Source organism: Triticum aestivum, chromosome 2A (assembly GCF_018294505.1).
Source record: "Triticum aestivum cultivar Chinese Spring chromosome 2A, IWGSC CS RefSeq v2.1, whole genome shotgun sequence".
Taxonomy (NCBI): domain Eukaryota; kingdom Viridiplantae; phylum Streptophyta; class Magnoliopsida; order Poales; family Poaceae; genus Triticum; species Triticum aestivum.
In genome coordinates, this window is record NC_057797.1 from 728,459,824 (window position 1) to 728,481,606 (window position 21,783).

Genomic DNA, 21,783 nt, shown 5'->3' on the forward strand with positions numbered 1-21,783 from the left:
GTGTACTGTCGAAATGTAATTTTTTCTTTTTAATATAATGTGTTTGGTAAAAAAAATCTTGACGCATGTGTCAAGTGTGGCCTACCATTGCGAAATGGTAGAGACTTGTGACTACACATGTGTACCGAATGTCAAACTAAACGGCATGTGACCTACTGCTTCCTGGAATCCTGGGATTGTAGGTTGTCTGGATATTTTGTCTGCGCTCCTTTACACGTTTGTCTATAGCTAAGCAAACATTATCTCCACATTTCTCTATTGCTAACAACGAAATGGAAACAGGTGTACATGCAGTTAGGGTCCATATGCCACCGTTGGCTACCGTCACCATTCCTGCATATGTTTAAAGGGAAGCTTACATCCAGACGTGTAGAAAGAGAGTAAGCGATCATGGATCACACTAAATAGAATATTTACTTGGCTTGGTGCATCACGAGGCAGCTACAGCCAGCGCCAAACACTTTCACTGAAGGTACTGAAACTTTGCGTGAAACATGTAAGCTAGATGTACAGAGAGGAAGTTTTATAACGCGTTACGTAGCACAATAACCTCCCACCGATCAAATTTATTACATGCCGATGAGTACAACAAACGGATTGAATTAATGCATGTTAACTACCAATACGTTGGGTTCCATTACATGTGGCTGTACTGCTTGAACTTTTCATACTAAATGAACAAAGAAACTAGTCGAAACCATGGTGTGTTGGCTGGTTTGCTTGTCCAAAATGCGCCAGATTTATTAGAGATATCATTGTTGGTTGCATTAGATGATTGCTTTCAGACTCAAACTCCTAGTGTTCACGTAATGTAATGCACCTAGATTATGGCAGAGTTTACTGCCCGTAATAGAAGGAACGTTTGCAAACATCCGACGGCTGATGCGTTAATGTAATGAAAAAGGTGCCGAACCATTTGGGAGTAAAACTTACTAAAAATAGACCAAGATGTATGGAACCTTTCGCTGCTAGCTAAGCAACAAAACCTACAGCATAGGCCTTCTCTAAATAGGACAATGCTGGAAAGCAACTACCCCCATTCCACTTATAAATCTGTCATTTCAGACTATAGCTTGCCATTTTCGTCCATAGCCCAGTAAAGCTTCTTCACATGCTTTCCTCTTCTGTAAATGCGAACTCCAATAATGCAATAATTTAGAACCTTATCCAACTAAAAGTTCGGATCTTGATGCAAATGGAGGGTTCCGATAGCACCCTCTGCTGCTAGTGATGGTAGGAAAGCCGTGCTCTATATATATTTCATGTAACTCACTTTCAAGTATCTTAAATATAGTGTATGAACATACTAAAAATGATAAAGTAGTATATATACTAACACATGGTAGTATTTGAGACATGTGGGGTAATACTCCTGGGAGTACGTACTCCCGCTTCTCATATACCACGTAGATGAATCTTTTATACCACTTTATTATTTTTAATATACTTCATTAGTAATTATTAGATAACCCAAAATGAGTTCCATTAAAAAATTCATGTGAGTCTACATATTTTTAAATGTTTACGTATATACTGATGTGTTTGTACGTGAAAAATGTATATTACAAAAAGTACATCGCAGATGATATTTTTTCAACAAAACTCGTATTGGGGTATCTTAGAATATTTAATAAAGCATATTGAGAATAATAAAGAGGTATAATTAATGCGTATATGAGGTATATTGAGAATGGGAGTACATACTCTCAGGAGTATAGAAGAGGAGTCCTATATATATATATATTTGTGCAATTTAGTGAGAACAACGGAGCAAGGAGCGCATTCAAAAAATTTGTCTCCAGCACATCCACCGGTAGAAGATCTCTGCCTGGAAATGCTAATTGACATGACATGTAGAAATGAGATGCAAGATTGTAATATACATATTCCATGTGGTCTGAGAAGGATGAATAATGAGCAGTGCATGATGACTCCAACACGTACTTTTCCATCTATTTGATGTTGTTATGCCCAATGCAAATTCTTGTGTATTTACATCCTACCAACTGAGTTAATTTCATTCTTGTGCAAAAGTGCAAATGCGTGCATGTTACTCGCATGTTCTATTGGGAATCAATTGATGACTTTTTGGATCTTTCAGAACAGGGATGTAGGGATTTTGGGTGAACTATACTGTGTGGATTGTACTACTGGCAGAGAACCTCATTGTTAGCGATCTGTAAAAGTTCCATTGCCAGTTCATATTATGGCGGCTTAAACACAATCCTTTTTAAAAAAAATTGCAATAAACATGTTGGAGTGTTATAGTTGTGTGCAACATTTCATGAAACGAATAGCATTAATGATGGTCTATATGGACAAAGAAAACCCCGATACTTTCATAAAGCTTCTACGGTCACGATTTTTTTTATTTTGTGCAAATCATCACGAATGTTATTTCTTCATGAAGTTTTACACACAACTAGAACCATATGATATGCAATTTTGTTTGGGAGCAGAACTGAATATTTTATAAAAGAATATTGGTAGTTTTTACACATGAAATTACTCCCTCATGGGTCAATCACAACAGATGTTTTGTAAAATAAACTACTCATATAAACGCGTCTTGATGTTCCGTGCAACGCACAGACATCTTATTAGTAATGGAAAATGATCGTCAACACATCGTGAATAAGCCTAGTAAAACTAACAAAAATAATGTGAATCAACCACTATACTGAGATTCAATTAAGGTGGTGTTTGGTTCTCTAGTCCTAGGACTTTTTCTAGTCCCAACTAAAAAGTCCCTAGTCCCTAAAAAGTCCCTTCCTGTTTGTTTCCAGAGACTAAAAAGACCCTAGTCCCTTCCTAGAGGTTATTAAATGACCATGTTGTCCATAGTATATAGAAAAATAACAATCAAACAACACCATGGGGTGGCGGGCCAATGGATGCATGGAGGGGCATTGTTGGAAAAGTCCCCAAAAGTCCCAAAAAGACTCTCCTTGAGAATCTTCTTCATTTAGTCCCAAATGCCTAGTTTAGTCCCTAAAAAGTCTCTCCCGTTTGATAAAAAAGTCTCTAAGAGGGACTTTTTCTAGTCCATACACAAAAAAGTCCCTATAAACAAACACCCCCTAAACCAAGCAGGTCACTGCATAAGACAACACAGTTGGTCCAAACCACAAGAGGACCCGCCAAAACTGATGTTGGCAAAAAAGAAAGTCACGTTGCAACAAAGCATATAGAGCGCCAAAATATTTAGTCTGGCAACAAAATAATACCGAAGCACGAAATATTTAGTCTGGCAACATGCATTTTGCTTACAGTACAAACCAAGGCATTGCCACGCCCAGTGTACACCGAATACATCTCAAACCATACATGACCTCTAAAAAGTGGACACCAAACCCCCCTGTGGCTGAAATAGTCTGAAATTGAGAACTACTTATATTTGATGGGAAAGAGCGGCCTACTCAACACTCAAGCTTAGTGGCATTCGTGATTTGTGGTACTCTGAATGAGGATCCACCGACAGCCAATACAGATGCCACATACACTCTTCGCAATGTTGGTCGGCTTCGGGGATAAAGTAGCACCCGCATGTTGTACAATGTTTAGCCTGCAAGAACAAAAGAAGGCGTCAGACCTCATGCAAACCAAGTGTGAACCATTAATGCCAAAATGCTGAAGTGGAGGAAGATCACTGCCCGCTATTGGTCAGTGTACCTTCTCGTTTAAGTACGTTGTGTCAAACAGAACCAAAGACAGACAAACATGGGGGTACAATGAAAGGCCCTACTACAATACCAAAACCGGACGGAAAAATCAAATCAAGAGCATGGCCGTGCCTCTCGCGGTTTTTGTTTCGTTGCCGAGAGACATGGCCATGTCTCTCGTGGAAGCAAATCCATGCATCTTGAGGAAGCAAAACCGTGCCTCTCGCAAAAGCAAAAAAGGAAGATGTTTTTTCATGCAAAAAATCAAAAAATATGCCCGAAAGCTAAGAAAGACTGGTGAAAACCCGAAAAAAAACCATCTAAAAGGCCAAAAATGCGTGTGGAAAAATATAAAAAGAATCTGAAGAGAGCGCCCAGAGTGCGACACGTGGCGACGTCTGAGAGCGCGCCAAGTGGCGCGCTCTCAGCCCACCCCAAATGACCCTAGGGGAGGCTCCCGAAGGGGCACTCCTTAGTTAGTTGCTCCCCCTATTCGGCGGCGGTCCCTATTTGATGCATAGATTGCCTACCAGTGACATCGAGCATAATTGGTTTGCTGCCAAAAATTGGCATGCCAACGTTTGGCATTGTGCCAAATATTGGCAACTACTTGGTTGGCTACGAGTTATTTTGCCTATCTCACGTAAAGTTGACAATAGTTGACAATGCCAACATTTGGCAAGCCAAATATTGGTAGCAAAGCCAGAGTGTGCCCTGTGGCCGGGTCAATTACGTGACCGCTCGTGTGGCAGTTCTTCTTTCCGGTGACACGGATGAGGTCCAGGCGTGTGCACAGCAATGTGGCATTCTCTATGCTGGTGGTCATCCGCCTGACGACATGGCCAGACAAATCCATTATGTTCACGGTCCCTCCTCCGTCTCCGAGCAGATCACGGATGCATGTGACAATGAGCGGCCCAGGGTGCTTTGACTTGTGCGCTGCGATGAAGAGCGGGTCGGACAGGAAGGACCTCCAGGATCGGCACACGGCTCGGAAGCGGCAGAGCGTCCTTGCCGGCAGGCGCAGGAGGATGTCACGCAGCACGTCTTCAGGCAAGACAGCGGCAGCGGCACCGGCACCGACAACAGTGGGCTCGGCTTGACTACCCTGTGCAGCACACGGTGCTGGCATTGCCATCGCTGACGACGCACGATCTGCAGTTAACAGGGCAGCTATCAATTTTACTCGGCAATGTGGCGACTGACCAAAAAACGCCCAAATACATCAAAGTTTTACCCAGGCCATGTTCGGTTAATCCCCTCCCAAGTGTGATTGAACTTGCAGACGACACGGCATATGCGAATCAAGTGGTAAATAAAATACTTCAATCCCCTACCATTCCTCCATCGTCTCTCGCATGAGCTACGAACCGAAAGCTAGTTATCAAAAGGAACGCGAAACCTAAGCCCTAAACCAAAAGGGGTAGGGTTAGGAAATCAAATGGTCAGCAGCGTTGGTGAGATGATAGGAGGGCGGGAGCCTTTACCACATCGCAGGAGCGGCGGTGAGACGAGAGGCGAAGGAAGCGAGCGCGGACGCTGGACGGCCGGAGGGGGCGGCGGGGCGACCGGAAGGCGAAATGACGGCGAGCGACCGGCCAACAGACTGGGTTGATCCTTTTTTCCCCTTCTGATTGATGGAGGTTTTTTCCTTCTTTGAGAGAGAGAATTCTGAATGATGGAGGTTTTTTTTTTTGAGACAATCTGAATGATGGAGGTCAGCAGACGTCAGGACAATGGGCTCGCATCAGGAGCAGGCCCCGAGCTCAATCAAATGAGGGCCTTGCTTTGCTGGCCCGTGCAAATATTAAGGGCCCATGTAAAGCAATGTCTGGTTCTCAAAAAAAAATGTAAAGCAATGTCGTAACGCTAAAGGCAGAGCGGTACCGTACCACAAAAAACATTGGTAAGGCAATGTTGTTGGGTTTTTTTAACACAGTACAGACACAAACATACATACATACACTCATCTCTATGAACACATATGCGCAAACCCTATCCCTGTGAGCGTCTTCGAGAGACTAAGCCGGGACACCATTTTGAGATCGACGAAGTCGACACAGACGCCTTCGTAGTCGATAGGTATGTCGCTGGTTATGTTGCGATACTACGGAGGAAATTTTCAAAAATCTTCAAAAAAATAACAAAGGAATTATGGGAAAAAATACATTATAAAGGAAACAAAGAGGTAAAAGAGGAGAGAATTAGTCCACTTATTTTTATTGTATTGTGTGAGAATTAATTGATTGGTAGTTTTATAGTACTTGCATTGTAGAACTCCCACTCGATTAATTCTCCATGTGTAAAGTAGTAACATGACATACATATTAACTGTATGCGAACCAGTTTATGGTTGAATGGTTAGAGGGATTGTGGTATCTCCAGTCCATCAAGGTTCAAGTCCGAGGTGCCTACAATGACTTAGTAAATTTCAAGATTTAAGATGATATGCCGGCTTGAAAAAACATATTAACTGTATTTTATTTAAAAACTATTTTTGAAAACCCAATTTTATTATATGGGGAAATAGCAGCATGACACATGTAGTCTTAATAAGAGAAAGAGATAATGACAGATCATTGAGAAATAGTACTCGTTCCGTGACCTAAAACGTCTTACGTTTGTTTACAGAGGAAGTACATACGGTACATATGAAATGATGATTGCAAACAAGTTATAATTTAAGGGCTTAATAGTCAACGGTAATTTTTGAATAAATTAATCAACCAGTAATTGTTTAGGGTTTACCCCGTATGTACTTTGTAAATCTCATAATCAACTCATACCAATTGCATAAACATATTTTGGAGTGTGCAAGTTGGTAAAAACTCTGAATAAATCTAGGCAAAATAGGAAACTTCTTTAAAGATCTCGTTGCCATTGCGACATTTGATAAACGCAGTTGCGCATTATCATTAACTACAGGACATTTTTGCATTTTGGATGCAGTCCTGAACATACAGAAATACACAGAATTTGACAAACAGAAACTTGATCCAAACCAACATGAACTTCATTCGACATCAGTGGCAACCGGCAACAAATATAACAGATCATCATTTTTCAAATCCACACTGCTGTTGCTCGTTCCAATACAAGTCAAGTAGGATATGTATTACACACAAAAGAAATAGCACTATCAGTCAAATAACACAACCAATAAGATCAACCAACAAATGTACATATATGATGAAGCTGCTGCTCTTCTCCATCAGCATTCCAAGAAAAAAATATTAAGAAACAACTGACGAATTAGAGGGCCTGCGACGAGAAAACAAGGGCGCGAGATGAGTGCTTCTAGATATTTGATGGCACCTCGTCGATGTGCTGCCATACATCATATATTCCACCTCTTATCTGTGCACATAAAAAGATCCTTAAGACAGACGTACACTGCTGAAAAATAACTACTCCTACAATACATTACTGTGCGTATGTGGAACAGACATTAATAAATGTCTTCACAATGATCAAAACCTTTCAAACAGAAATGCATACCATGAGTGTAAGGCCTATTGAAGGTTATAGCACTTACCAGATGGAGTGTGAGGAACAGCAACGCTGCTCTTCACATTTTGCTGGGCTTGGGAAGATGACCGTTGCATGCGAGGAGATGTTTCATTTTTGCCGTTTGTTATGGGCAAAGAATGCCTCTTCCTCGGGTTGTTGTCTTGCACATCTGGGCTTAACTTTGGGGATAGAGCGGCCGCCTTTGCTCTTGCAGATTCTGTGAACTGCATGTAACTTGGCAATGGAGTGCTGTTGCTCATGCGAGGTTCTTGATCAGCGTTGTCAGACTTGGCAACCTTGCCTGAGCTCTCTCTCTTCGCATGCTTATAATCCTTTGACAGATTATCTGTGCTGCTTCGTCCGACTGAATTGCTGCTTGGACTAGTCAGCGACCTTCTGCTTGCATGAGACTTTGATTTTTTGCTCTTGCTCTTGCTCTTGTTGGTATTAACAGAGACCTCACTTGATGGTGTGCATTGAGATTCCACAAAAGTGGTTCGGCTCATGGGAGTTCCCTCAGGTGACTTGGCATATGATCCTATAGACTCCTCTATTTGGTCATGCAAATCTGGCTTTCCTGATTCAACATGTGCTTGCTCAAGGACAGGATCTGTGGCAATGGGAGGGTTAGCAACATCACCATTCAGTTCTTCCTCTTTCTCTGGCTGGACGACTTCTTCGGAGGTGTCCTTCACTTCAGAATGTAAAACATGGGTATCTTTCTCGGCATTCTCGCTGGCATAGTCCCGACCTCCAAGAGCTCCCATCTCCATTACAATCTCACCGCCATCAGCTTCTGATCTATCTGGTGAGTCAAGTGTAGATGAAATTGAAATCTCAGTCCCACATTCTGAAGCAGCAGGTATGATTTTAGCATCATGGCCAACTGTGCTTCCTGGTGCGACTGTTTCAATATTTTGCTTGGGTGAGGTACCGCCCAGTGAACGGGGAGTATGCACCTTCGATTTGCTTGGCGCATCCAGAAAAGATGAACTGTTGGACCTACTGACTGCCGAAGTCAGCTCTTCGAATTTCATCTGTGCAGCAGCAAATGCTGGATTGCAGGCCTTTCTTGCTGCGCTTCTAGCTTCCATCTCCGGTGACTGCTCAAGATTATATGCATCCATAGTATCCTCACTGGGGTGTTCAGATTTTTCAGGAACAGGACTGGGTTCCCTTGATGGACCAGTTTGGGTAGATTGGCGGCCAGAGAAGTCCAAAGACTGCTCCACAACATTCTCTGTCTTTGAATCGGTCAACTGTTCAGCATCGTCATCGACCTTTTCGATCAACTCTGGTGCAGGATCACCTTTGGTTTCCAACATAGAGGTTTCCTCTGGGACACATTCAGGAGCCTCCAATCCACTCAAATCAAATGACCTTGGTGTCTCTTCCACAAAGGCACTAGATTCAGAAGGCCTTAGTGTCTCCTCCACATCATCAGGCACTAACTTGGGGAAAGAAATGTCTGAGTCCAAAGGAACAACCTTTTCCTCATGGTGAGCATCCTCTTCCATCTTTTCAACCACCAACCCACTATTTTCTGCATTCTCAAGCAAGTGGCCTTCAGTGGTTGGCAGAATCAGAGTTGTCCACCTCTCCATCCATTTCCAGGTAGCATCAGTTTCAGAAGCATCACATCTTATGTTCATGGATTTGGAAGTTGACATGTTGTCCATGAGCTGGCAGAAAATAACACGGTGTGAGCATGAGGAAATCCAAACTAGAGATAGTGAGATGACACCAGTAGTGGTAACAGTTATTTTGTCTCACCTTGAGAGCAAATCCATTGTGAAGCAATTTCTCACTTGAAGAACGGACCAAAGTATCCTGTAAAAAAAAGGAAGTCCATTATTAATAAGCAAAATATGGTCGGAAAAATGCCTATCCAAGGGTGCTGCTCAGCATAATAACACAAAAGATTAGGATCATCTTGCACATTTGGCATAGAGGAATAGAATCGACACGGAAGGTAATGACTATGCAAAGCATGGAATTTCGCAAGTTGACAGATATCACAATTTGGATGGAAAGTTTAGATTTCATGACACAAGCAATAAATAGACAGACCTGGTTGCTAGCTAAAGGACTTTGTAAAGGTAAATTCTATTGAGTAAAGTTGATGCCATGATGTTTCCTCCCAGAAGCAATGTGGGTGATAATAAATACAGTATGTTATAAATGAAAATATATTAAATAAGAATGCTTTACTCACCTGAAACCTTCCTGAAGATTGTTGTGCTTGATGAGTCCGGACAAGCCCTTGAGTTTTAACAATGGCAAGCAAGCATTGTAAAGATTCTGCAGCCTGCCGCCTAACTAGATGCCCGCGTATCACAGCTTGCAGTTTCACAAGATCCTTATGATTCGATAGCTCTTGCCTTGCCTGCAGTCATGTAAACGCTTAGTACTGTAGTAACATTTAACAGGAAAATATTGTAGTGACATAATAATAGGTGCCAAAATAGTATAACATACGTTGTATGTTCTGATGCCAGACTGAATGACAATAGCAGCAGACTCCACATGATCTTCCTCTGGGTCTGGAACGCTTCTATCAACAAGTGAGGCAGTTTCATCCTGCTTCACCTCAGTTGGCGAAACAGAGAAGCTTTCGTCTGGCTTTTCATCAAGTTCCTCGACATCCTTTTCAGCTGGCTCTTCAACTGGTTTTTCAGATATCCTTTCAGCTGGCTCTTCACTCGGCGTCTCGGTTATCTTTTCATCTGGCTGTTCAATTGACCTTTCAATTATCTGGTCCACTGGCTTTTCAGTTGTCTTCTCTGTCTGCTTTTCATCGGGCTTCTCTTCGAGTAGGGACTTCTCATCTGGCTTCTCTTGAAGCACAATCTTCTCGTCTGGCTTCTCTAGATGCAGGGGCTTCTCTGAGGCATAAGAGTATGTTGAAGAGTAGACATTGTTGCTTGGAGCAACATCAGCTTTTGCTTTGCTCGAACTTAGAGTTTCAGGCTCGGATATATCAGAGTTCTTGAGAACTCGGTGCCTTGTAGACCTCCTCCGAAAGCTCCATCTGCTTTTATCTGATATGGCCTTGCTCTGGAAAAACCAAGATGTACATCAGCCATTAGTATGAAAAAAATTGTGTACTTGATATAAGGAAGAGGGAAACAGAATCCTTGTCAGAACTTCCACATGACAAAAATGACAGCGCACTACAAAAATAAGAAGTGACAACAGTGAATCGAGCGAACCTTGAAAGCAGGAAATACTTCTCAGCTAGTGAAGTAAAATTCAGATATTAGGAGGTAAAAGGGCACAAAAAGCAAGCAAATTCTTCTTCAGTCACCATCAGAAATTTGAACAAAACAGCACACTAATTGCTTTCTATTATAAACGTATCCTTTCGTTTATTAATGTGTCTGTTTCTTGGTAAACTTCTTAACTATAGTTTGATAGTGGTACCACTAGCAGCTATCCATCAGTTCATTTCTAATCTTATCCAAACCAAGCTGAATCTGTATGAAGTTTGTAAATAGGGGGAAAAACAAATTGTCGCATAATTCAACGACGACAGCACCTCTAGGCTGTCATATGAACACCCAAAACTAGAGATCCCATTTCACCACATGGGGCGCAGAATTCCCGCTGATACGCGAATTTTCCGGAATAGCACGTGGATTTAATCCGAGATCCTCACCAGCCGAGCTGCTCGGCGGGACTTGCGGTCCAGAGCAAAGCCATGTATGTCCTCCTGAATCCATGATTCTCACAGTGGGGGAAAGAAAGTGGCCAAAAGTTTTTAGAACAAAAAATGTCAAATCAGGGGGTGGGGGGACAAGGGTTAGCAAAATCCAACCCCGGGGATGGGGAGGAGAAGGACGGGACGCACCGGGCCAAGAGGTATGCACAGTGGCATGGCATCATGGCGCTAGGCCACCAGATCCCATGCTGCATGGGATCGAGACGACACAAACAGCGACCTCCTAAGCTAGAGCCACTCGGCAGAAAATGGAAAGAAAACAGGCTTAAAAAGAGGGAAATTTGTAAATTCATGTGCGTGCAGCAAATTTAACCATGCGCTCATGCTGAGGGGACTTGTGGCAGCTCCACAGCCCAGTTTTGAAATCGAAATTTCACGCCCACGAGCCGAGCGCTGGGGGAATCACCCAAATTGGTGGCCGTTTCGGCTCCCCGCCGCGGACCGGCGCCGGATCTACCTACACCCGCCTCCGCCCGGCGAGATGGGCGGAGATCTGCCGGAAACAAGCGCACCGCCAGCTCGAACCCGCCCAAAAGAAAGGGGAAGAAGAAAAAAAGCAAGCAGCTTGGACGAACGAGCAGGAACGGCACGGATACACTGCGGCCGGGAGCACGCGGGGACGCCGCATTCGGCGTGCGACGGGCAGGGGGGCACCCACCTCGTCGGCGTGGGCGTCGGTCTCGGGGTCGGAGCCGGCGGTGGCGTCGGATCCGGCGCCGCCGCAGAGGATCTTGAGGCAGCCGTTCTTGGACTTGGTCATGGTCGGATCGGGTGGCTCGCTCGCTCGCTCCTCCAGCCGCCGGCGGCGCCTCCTCCTCGGGTGAGCCGCTGCGGCGGTGAAGTCAGTGCTCTGCTCTGCTCCGCTGGCTGCGCGTGGGAGTGTGCGTTTCTGGACTGGATAGAGGTGGGCGGGCGGCTGTGCAGCCGGGGGCGTTTCTGCGTTGTTTGCTTCCGGCTGCCTGCACGCCGGGCTGGCTGTTTTTATATTTCCGAGCGTTCCGTTCCGCCTCGCCCGGGCCCTCCCCCCTTCTCTTTCCCTCTCCTACCTTTTATTTAAATCAAGTTTTTTTCTTAAAAAATAAATCAAGTGTTTCTTTTTGTTTTTCCTTTAGTACTAACACATTCATCTCTCTTTCTTTTATTGCGGGGTAAAAGAGTTTTATTTTAAGATTATAAATTTACAGTCACGAGGCAGAAATTCATCACTACATGTGGGCCTTCTGTTCTCTCTTAAGGATTTGATCTTCAAGGCAAGATAGGGCCGCAGAAGAATTCGACTGCACGATAACTGGAAGCTCGGTATGTTGCATGGTCAAGGCCATTCCCTGCATCAAAGCATGTATCTCCGTTTCCAGAGCATCATTACAATGGAATGGAAATCTATAAGCAGAAAAATCTATACTACGAGGTTATGATGTAATATCTTCATTTCTAATTAGTTAGAGTAGAGTTAATGCAATTGGTCTCATGAATTATACAGTCCAAGTCAGTGATAGTAGACCTTCGATTAAGATCTGCACAACTAATTTGTGTTTTTACACTTTCGTGTGCTGCAATGGAATCATAAATATTTCAGCGAGTTAATGTAACCATGTGAAAATATGGATTTTGTGTGCCAACAAAACCAAACCTTATCTGCTTAAGACGGTTAATGTCGTTTTTGGGAGGAAATATGTAGGGGCGGGGGAATCTAAATGGAGATAAAGGGGCCATATGTAGGAGAGAGGTTAGAGCATCTACAGTCGCCTTGGCAAATCCATCCCCTTATATGTCCGCAAACGCGCTCGGGCGCATCATAGGTATCCGGATAGACCCTCTTATCTCGTGCCCGACATCCACATATCTTAAATGCGGACTATCGAATACATGCAAATCCATGCACGCCCATCATGCACACCAATGTTGCACATAAATAACAATTGTTGGTAATGAAAGTACATAGTTCTTATATGAAATTCATTTTAAGTGCACAACTCAAATATTAGTTCTTTGGTTTCCATTATGGGTCCACATGCTCCACGAGATCGGTGAGTAGCTGCGCGTGCACCTGATGATCTCGAATATTCTGATGCATCTATAGAAAGTTCATAAACCGATTTGCATCTTGATCTTTCAGAATTTGAACTTGTTCTCCAGGCACTTCAAAATTATTGGTTTATGCAACATCATCACCCTCGTCCTCGTAAATCATATTGTGCAAAAAAACACAACATATCATGAGCTGCCATAAAGTTTCTGATTTTCACATCATTGCAGCTCCATGAACAATTCTCCAACGAGTTTGAAGCACTCCGAGTGTCCTCTCCACATCCTTCCTAGCCGATTCATGCATTGTTGCAAAGTGGCTTTGTTTCTTTTCGTGTGGTTCGGATATGGTCTTGACAAATGTCGCCCACTTAGGATAGATGATCGGCAAGTTAGTATCCCATGTTGTAGTCACGGTCGGTGATAGTGTAGTGGCATGGCGGTGATTCCCCATTACAAAGCCTCCGAAGAAAGCATGGAAAATCCATAAGTCATGTGATGCCACTACTTCCAATATGATGGTGGCCTCTTAGCTGTGACCTTCATACATTCCCTGCAAAACTTTGGGGCAGTTCTTTCCTTGGCAATGCATACAATCAATTGATCCGAACATTCCTGGAAACCATCTGGCATCTCCAATAGCCAACAACTTCTCTATGTCCTGCACATTTGGTCTCTCAGATACTCTGCTCCAGACACCTACATCATGGCGTAGGCAAACTTGACAGTAGTCTTCACGCACGTGCTCTCCCCCATCCGAACCATCTCACCAACGACATATGCGTCAGTACCAAGTGCAAGCATCCCCAGAGTAGCTATGCATTTCTCCTTAGCACAGAAAGAGAGTTGGCCGCAACAATCCCTTGTGAGCTTGAAGTAGTCATCGTGTGCCTCCACTCCCTTCACAATGCACAAAAATAATGTTTTTCGCATGTGAAAACGGCGACGAAACCATGCATCATCCGGAAAAGTTTGGTTCGGAGTAAAGTAGTCCTTGTGTAGTAGCAGTGCTGCGGAGAACTATCCCGATTGATCACTTTTCTCCTTTTGATTGAGCCCTTGAAGTTGAGAATATGCTCCACCTGCCGGTCGATTTCCTCTTGCATGCTCATGAGCATGATCATGTCCACTTCTTTGTTTGAATCCGACGAATCAAAGAACTCATCTTGAATAATTTGATCAAGCTCCGTGGGTCCATACTTCTCGTCTGACGAAGCATTGGAATTCATTGTTTTCCCTACAAATAAATCATAGAAAACAAGTCGGACAATGTGTCGAACAAATAGAGCGCAAGGGGTGGCCCCAAAGCTGCCAAACGTATGGGGTGGTCTGGGTTGGCGACGACGTCCCCGACGGCGAGCATGGGAGAGAGGACTATTGTGCCGGTGCCGGCGGCGCAGAGGCTCAAAACGGCTACGGAGCAAGGGTGGTGGCGGAGCTGCGAGACGTTTGTTGTGGATGTGAAAAGAGAGATGACAAAACAAATGGATCATGTAGGTCGACGGTGGATTTGGTGCAATTTGTTGTGTGATAGAGCTGTTGGGTTATGAGGGATGCCGGTCAGCCCAAGCGTTTGAGACGCCTATGGGGTCGCTTTATTGTGGCCGGTCACTGATCGAGCCGTCTGTCCGAGCGTTCGATTCGGGTTTGTCGTGTCGGCTATAGATGCTCTTACGAGAAGGAATAAGCTCAAAGAAAACACTATTTTTATTTTAAAATTGTATTGCATGCGAATTAAAAATAGCAATTGTTAGTTTACTTCCCTTGTGGCAAGCTTATATTTACTATTTTCAGTCGTGTGAGAAGTAGGGAAGACCGGTTTTGACAGTACATCCAAAAACGAGCCTTACACGGTACTCCATCGTAGGCACGAAGTTTGGTCTTTTCTTTCCGTCGTGCGAGCTGTCCAGATCGACCGTATGCACGCACGCACGTACGTGCTCCCGTCCTGCCGGGTGGCCAGTGCTCGGCGTTCCTCCAAGGATCGGTCGCTACGTGCGTGCGAGCGAGCACACTAATCGCCACGGGAGAAGGCCCTCGATGAACGATGCGCGCTGCTGCTGCTGCCACCCCGATCTGCAATGGATCGGGATGCGACATGCAACGGATCGGGAGGCGAACGAGGAGCACGAGGAGACGGCCGGGTCCGGGACGAGCACGAGAAAGTGCTCGGCTTGGCTACGGAGCTCAGCTACTACTCCTGTTGGCAGTGCGCTAGTGCTGATGGGCGGCGTGGACGGCCGGTTGGCCATCGATTCACCCTTCACGTGAGTCGCCGCAGGACCGGGCAGAAAAAGGCAGGGCGGCAGCGGGGAAAGGAGAAAGATGGGCACCGGCCGGCCGTTCTGTTCACTGGCCCTCTCGCACGAGCTGCCTGCCACGCCTCCACTGCCGCACTGACACGGTCTCGTTCCATTCCACGACCGCCAGCACACACTCATCTCTCTCTGGACTGGCCGTTGGATTATTTTATTCTCGGTCCGGTCCTAGGACCTCTGACTCTGACCGGGGACGTGACGGTGAAGTTTCGGAAAGGTAACCTCTTTCTTTCTCTCTTTCCCGGACAGCGGAATGGGCAAGGGCGTATTCTTTTTTCCTTGTCTGTTCGAGTTTTTTTTAACACAATACAGACGCAAATCGCTCATACATAGAGACTGAGCCGGCATATCATCTTAAGATTTATGAAGTAACCCTAGACACTTCATCGTCGACAGGAACGTCTCCTCCCACTGAAATGGTTGGTTCGCCTTATATGTTCGAGTTATTCGCACACATATAATTTGGCGATGAATAGAGCCGCGAAGTTTCAACATCGATGAAATCACTACGGACCTCTCATTGCCGACAAGCGGCGTTCCCCATTGAAAAGGTAACCCACATTTACAAGTCACCCAGTTTCTCGGAAAGAAAAGAAAAGAAAAAACAAGTCAGAGTTTTGTTCCGTCTCAAGGGAGGCGAAATACTTCTTCAAATCATCTTTATTTCGAAAAGAGCGGATACCCCTCGGCCTTTCTCCAAATCAAATGAAGTAGGGCCAGAATTTAGGACAAGGCGAGTTTGGTCCGGCTCGACCCATTGGACGGTCGAATGTTGTCAAAATGATGTTTTATAGGGGCTGTTATATTTTATCAACATTAGCTCGGCTTGTTAACTTAACAAGCTCTTGTTTAAACTCTAGATATACTCATGGAACTCATGAGCAAGCTCGATAAACTTGCTATGCTCGTTATAGACATGATGTCAGGGGATTTCCCGCCTTTGTGTTTTGGAGATGATGACAACTTAACTTGTGGTCTAATCCTGTGCCAAGTTTGCAGGTACACTCTGTTTGGTACAAGACGTTTAGGCATTCCCTCCGGATGGAAAAGAACGAAGACGGTGTTCTCTATGTGTTTATTTCTTTGGTCGTAGGAAACACGTACTATTAGGAGGGAATCCACATCAAAAAGTATTGGGTGAATCAATGCACGCACGTATTCCTTATTCACCCACCACATATCCTTCCGTTCGTACAGATAGAGGTCCTCAATTCTTACGAAGGCAGTGGTTTCTACTCCCAAGCGGTTATACCGCTGGCCGGGCGGTTGTACCGCTTGGCCGGTACGTCCAGTGCAACTACTGCCCCAGGGGTGATACCCTCGGGTTGCTGCTCTCAGGTTGATGCCAACGGTTGTACCGCTGCCTTCGGGCGGTTGTACCGTTTTTGGTCTGGTCAACCCCGAAGAGTAGCTTCAGGCGGTTGTACTAGACCAATACCGCCCTACCATCAGATTAGGCTCTGTCGTGGGGCAGTTCTTGGGCGGTGGTGGCCCGGTTGTTCCTGTCAACTCGTGTTGAGCAGTACTACCAGTGGTTGATACGTCTCCAACGTATCTATAATTTATGAAGTATTCATGACATGTTTATAATAGTTTTATATGGTTTTGGTATGATTTAAATGGAACTATCCCGGATTGACTCTGTTTTTAGCAGAACTACCGGGGTGTTGTTTTTTGTGCAGAAATCAAAGTTCTCCAAATGCAGCAAACTTTTGACAAATTTTTTTGGAAGAAAGAGGCACTAGAAGCTTCGTGGGAGGGCCAGAAGAGCCAGGAGGGCCCCACAAGACACCAGGGCGCGCCAGGGGGGCCTGCCTTGTCCTGGTGGGTCGTGGTCACCTCGAGGTCCATTTTAGCGTGAGGACGACGCCAAAAAATCCTATAAATACAGGAACCCTCATAAATAACCCTAGATCAGAAGTTCTGATGCCGTAAGCCTCTATAGCCACGAAAAACCAATCTAGACCCTGTTCCAGCACCTTGACGGAGGGGGAAATCATCACCGGTGGTCATCTTCATCATCCCGGCGGCCACCATGATAAGGAGGGAGTAGTCCATCCTCGGGGCTGAGGGTTTGTACTAGTAGCTATGTGTTTAATCTCTCTCTCTCTCTCTCTCTCTCTCTCTCTCTCTCTCTTGTTCTTGATTTGGCACGATCTTGATGTATCCCGAGCTTTGCTAATTGCTACTTCTTGAGCTTGCGTTGGTTTTTCCCTTGAAGAGAAAAGGGTGATGCAGCAAAGTAGAGTAAGTATTTCCCTCAGTTTTGAGAACCAAGGTATCAATCCAGTAGGAGACAACGCGCAAGTTACTAAATACCTGCACAAACAAACACCAACTTGCACCCAACACGATAAGAGCTTGTCAATTCCTTCACGGTTATTTGCAAAGTGAGATCTGATAGAGATGGATAAACGGTAAAGTGATATTTTTGGTATTTTTGGTTTATGGAACGGAAAGTAAAAGATTGCAAAGAAAGTAAATATGAAACTAAAATTGTAGATCGGAAACTTATATGATGGAAAATAGACCCGGGGGCCATAGGTTTCACTAGAGGCTTCTCTCAAGATAGAAAATATTACGGTGGGTGAATAAATTACTGCCGAGCAATTGATAGAAAAGCACAAAGTTATGACGATATCTAAGGCAATGATCAAGAGACTTTCCGGTAACGAGATTGAACTAGGTATGGAGATATCGACGATCGAATCTCGGGCAAGTGACAAAGGGAATAATGTATGTTGTCATTACGATACGACCGATAAAGATCTTCGTATAATATGTGGAACCAATACGAGCATCCAGGTTCCGCTGCTGGTTATTGACTAGGGAGGTGTCTCGGTCATGTCTACATAGTTCTCGAACCCATAGGGTCCGCACGCTTAATGTTCGATGACGATTTTGTATTATATGAGTTATGTGATTTGGTGACCGAATGTTGTTCGAAGTCCTCGATGAGATCACGGACATGACGAGGAGTCTCGAAATGGTCAAGAGGTAAATATTCACATATTGGACGATGATATTCTGACACCGGAAGTGTTCCGGGGGTACCGAGTGCATATTGGGTCACCGGAAGGGGTTTTGGGCATCCCCTCGGCAACTACATGGGCCTTAATAGGCCAAGAGGGGGACAGACCACCCCCTAAGGGGCTGGTGCGCCCCTCCCAAATGGGTTGGCCAAATTGGAGTAGAAAAGGGGAAGGAGGAAAGGAAAAAGGGAATAGGATTCCCCCTTCCCCCTCTTCCCTTCGAATAGGAATAGGAAAGGGGGCAGGCCGAATTGGGGGACCCCAAGTAGGATTCCTCCTACTTGGGGCGCCCCCTTGGCTGCCTCTCCTCCCCTCCAACCTATATATATGAAGGGGGCACCGCTAGAAGACACCAACAATTGTTAGCCGTGTGCGGCGCCCCCTCCACAGTTTACGCCTCCGGTCTTATCTTCGTCGTGCTTAGGCAAAGCCTTGCGCCGATCACTTCACCATCACCGTCACCATGCCGTCGTGCTGACGGAACTATCCCTTGACACTTTCATGGATCAAGAGTTCGAGGGACGTCATCGAGCTGAACGTGTGCAGAACTCAGAGGTGCCGTACGTTCGGTGCTTGATCGGTCAGAACGAGAAGAAGTTCGACTACATCAACCGCGTTGTCAAACGCTTCCGCTTTCGGTTTACGAGGGTACGTGGACACACTCTCCCCCTCTCATTGTTGTGCATCTCCTAGATAGATCTTGCGTGAGTGTAGGATTTTTTTTTGAAATTGCATGCTACGTTCCCCAACCGTGCAATCCGAGCCAGGTCTATGCATAGATGATATGCACGAGTAGAACACAAAGAGTTGTGGGTGGTGATCGTCATACTGCTTACCACCAATGTCTTATTTTGATTCGGAGTTATTGTTGGATTAAGCGGCCCGGACCAACCTTACATGACCACATTCACGAGACCGGTTCCACCGATAGACATGCAACTAGTTTTGCATAAAGGTGGCTGGCGGGTGTCTGTTTCTCCAAATTTATTTGAATCAGAATTGACTGCGGCCGGTCCTTGTTGAAGGTTAAAACAACAAACTTGATAAATCAGCGTCGTTGTTTTGATGCATAGGTAAGAACGGTTCTTACTAGAAGCTTGTAGCAGCCACGTAAAACTTGCAACGACAAAGTAGAGGACGTATAACTTGTTTTTGCAGGGCTTGTTGTGATGTGATATGGTCAAGACATGATGTGATATACGTTATTGTATGAGATGACCATGTTTTGTAAAGGTTATCGGCAACTGGCGGGAGCCTTATGGTTGTCGCTTTATTGTATGAAATGCAAACGCCATGTAATTGCTTTAGTTTATCACTATACGTTAGCGATAGTCTAGAAGCAATAGTTGGCAAGACGACCATGACGCTACGATGGAGATCATGACGGTGCTTTGGAGATAGAGATCAAAGGCACATGATGATGATGGCCATCTCATGTCACATATTTTGATTGCATGTGATGTTTATGTTTTATGCATCTTATTTTGCTTAGTTCGGCGGTAGCATTATAAGACAATCCCTCACTAAAATTTCAAGGTATAAGTGGTCTCCCTGAGTATGCGATGTTGCGACAGTTTGTTGTGCCGAGACACCGCGTGATGATCGGGTGTGATAAGCTCTATGTTCACATACAACAGGTGCAGGACAGTTTTGCACATGCGGAATACTTGTGTTAAACTTGACGAGCCTAGCATGTACAAACATGGCCTGAGAACAGTGGAGACCGAAAGGTCGAACGTGAATCATATAGTAGATATGATCAACATTGAGATGTTCACCATGGAAAAGTACTCCATCTCACGTGATGATCAGACATGGTTTAGTTGATATGGATCACGTGATCATTTAGATGACTCGAGGGCGTCTATCTAAGTGTGAGTTCTTAAGTAATATGATTAATTGAACTTAATTTATCATGAACTTAGTCCTGATAGTATTTGAATAACTTTGAGGTGGTTTCGTACCCTACAATAATCTCTTCGTTTGTTCTCCGCTATTAGTGACTTTGGAGTGACTCTTTGTTGCATGTTGAGGGATTGTTATATGATCTAATTATGTTATCATTGTTGAGAGAACTTGCACTAGTGAAAGTATGAACCCTAGGCCTTGTTTCGAAGCATTGCAATACCGTTTTCGCTCACTTTTACCACTTGCTACCTTGCTGTTTTATATTTTCAGATTACAAAAACCTATATCTACTATCCATATTGCACTTCTATCCCCATCTCTTCGCCAAACTAGTGCACCTATACAATTTAACATTGTATTGGGTGTGCTGGAGACACAAGAGACTCTTTGTTATTTGGTTGCAGGGTTGTTTGAGAGAGACCATATTCATCATACGCCTCCCACGGATTGATAAACCTTATGTCATCCACTTGAGGGAAATTTTCTACTGTCCTACAAAACTCTGCGCTTGGAGGCCCAACACGAGTCTACGGGAAGAAGGTTGCGTAGTAGACACCAAATACTTCATAAATTATAGATACGTTGGAGACGTATCAGTTTCAGATGAGATCATGGGCATGACGAGGAGTCTCAAAATGGTCAAGAGTTAAAGATTGATATATAGGGCGATGGTATTCGGACACCGGAAGTGTTCCGGAGGGTACCCGGTACTTATCGGATCACCAGAAAGGAGTTTCGGGCACCCCCGGCAAAGATATGGGCCTTATGGGCCAAGTGAGGGAACACACCAGCCCTGGTGCGCCCCTATAGAAGCCAGCCCTATGAGGAGGAGAAGTAAATAGGGGAGGGCAAGGAAAGTGTGGATTAGGATTCCTACTTCCTTCCCTCTCCCCCCTCTTTCCTTCCCCCTCGGTTATATATGGCAGGGGGCGCGCGCGGTTTGGGAGGGACTCCAAGTAGGATTCCTCCTACTTGGGAGCCACCTATGGCTGCTCCTCCCTCCCTTCCACTTATATATATGAGGAGGGGGCGCCTAGCACAAACCAACAATTGTTAGCCGTGTGCGGCGCCCCCTCCACAGTTTACGCCTCCGGTCATATCTTCGTAGTGCTTAGGCGAAGCCCTGCACGGGTCACTTCACCATCACCGTCACCATGCCGGCGTGCTGACGGAACTCATCTACTTCCTCGACACTTTGCTGATCAAGAGTTCGAGGGATGCCATCGAGCTGAACGTGTGCAGAACTCGGAGGTGCCGTACTTTCAGTACTTGATCGGTCGGAACGAGAAGAAGTTCGACTACATCAACCATGTTGTCAAACACTTCCGCTTTCGGTCTACAAGGGTGCGTGGACACACTCTCCCCCTCTCGTTGCTATGCATCTCCTAGATAGATCTTGCGTGAGCGTAGGAATTTTTTTGAAATTGCATGCTACGTTTCCCAACAGTGGCATCCGAGGCAAGTCTATGCGTAGATGATATGCACGAGTAAAACACAAAGAATTGTGGGCGGTGATCGTCATACTGCTTACCACCAATGTCTTATTTTTGATTCGGTGGTATTGTTGAATGAAATTGTTGGATGAAGCGGCCCGGACCAACTTTATA

At 44.9% G+C, this 21,783-nt stretch overlaps 1 protein-coding gene and 1 long non-coding RNA gene across 2 annotated transcripts; both read right to left on the reverse strand.

The window, feature by feature from the left end:
- Positions 1-3,223: 3,223 nt before the first annotated feature.
- Positions 3,224-5,279, reverse strand: LOC123190635 (uncharacterized). Its single transcript, XR_006496454.1, has 2 exons — positions 5,150-5,279; positions 3,224-3,565 (listed from the first exon to the last, which is right to left on the reverse strand). It is a non-coding gene; the product is annotated as an uncharacterized lncRNA (long non-coding RNA).
- A 1,374-nt stretch (positions 5,280-6,653) lies between these two features.
- Positions 6,654-11,858, reverse strand: LOC123190636 (protein IQ-DOMAIN 32). Its single transcript, XM_044603306.1, has 6 exons — positions 11,552-11,858; positions 9,651-10,229; positions 9,388-9,558; positions 8,946-9,002; positions 7,198-8,854; positions 6,654-7,019 (listed from the first exon to the last, which is right to left on the reverse strand). Exons 1-6 carry the CDS (start codon positions 11,651-11,653, stop codon positions 7,000-7,002), a joined length of 2,586 nt encoding a protein of 861 aa, XP_044459241.1. The 5' UTR covers positions 11,654-11,858; the 3' UTR covers positions 6,654-6,999.
- Between the last annotated feature and the right edge of the window lie 9,925 nt (positions 11,859-21,783).

Coding starts and splice junctions, on each gene's coding strand:
- LOC123190636 (XM_044603306.1), bottom strand. CDS start 11,653: ATGACCAAGTCCAAGAACGGCTGCCTCAAGATCCTCTGCGGCGGCGCC. Junction 8,855..8,945: donor ACAATGGATTTGCTCTCAAG/GTGAGACAAAAT, acceptor ATTTTCTGCCAG/CTCATGGACAACATGTCAAC. Junction 7,020..7,197: donor TGTTCCTCACACTCCATCTG/GTAAGTGCTATA, acceptor TTATGTGCACAG/ATAAGAGGTGGAATATATGA.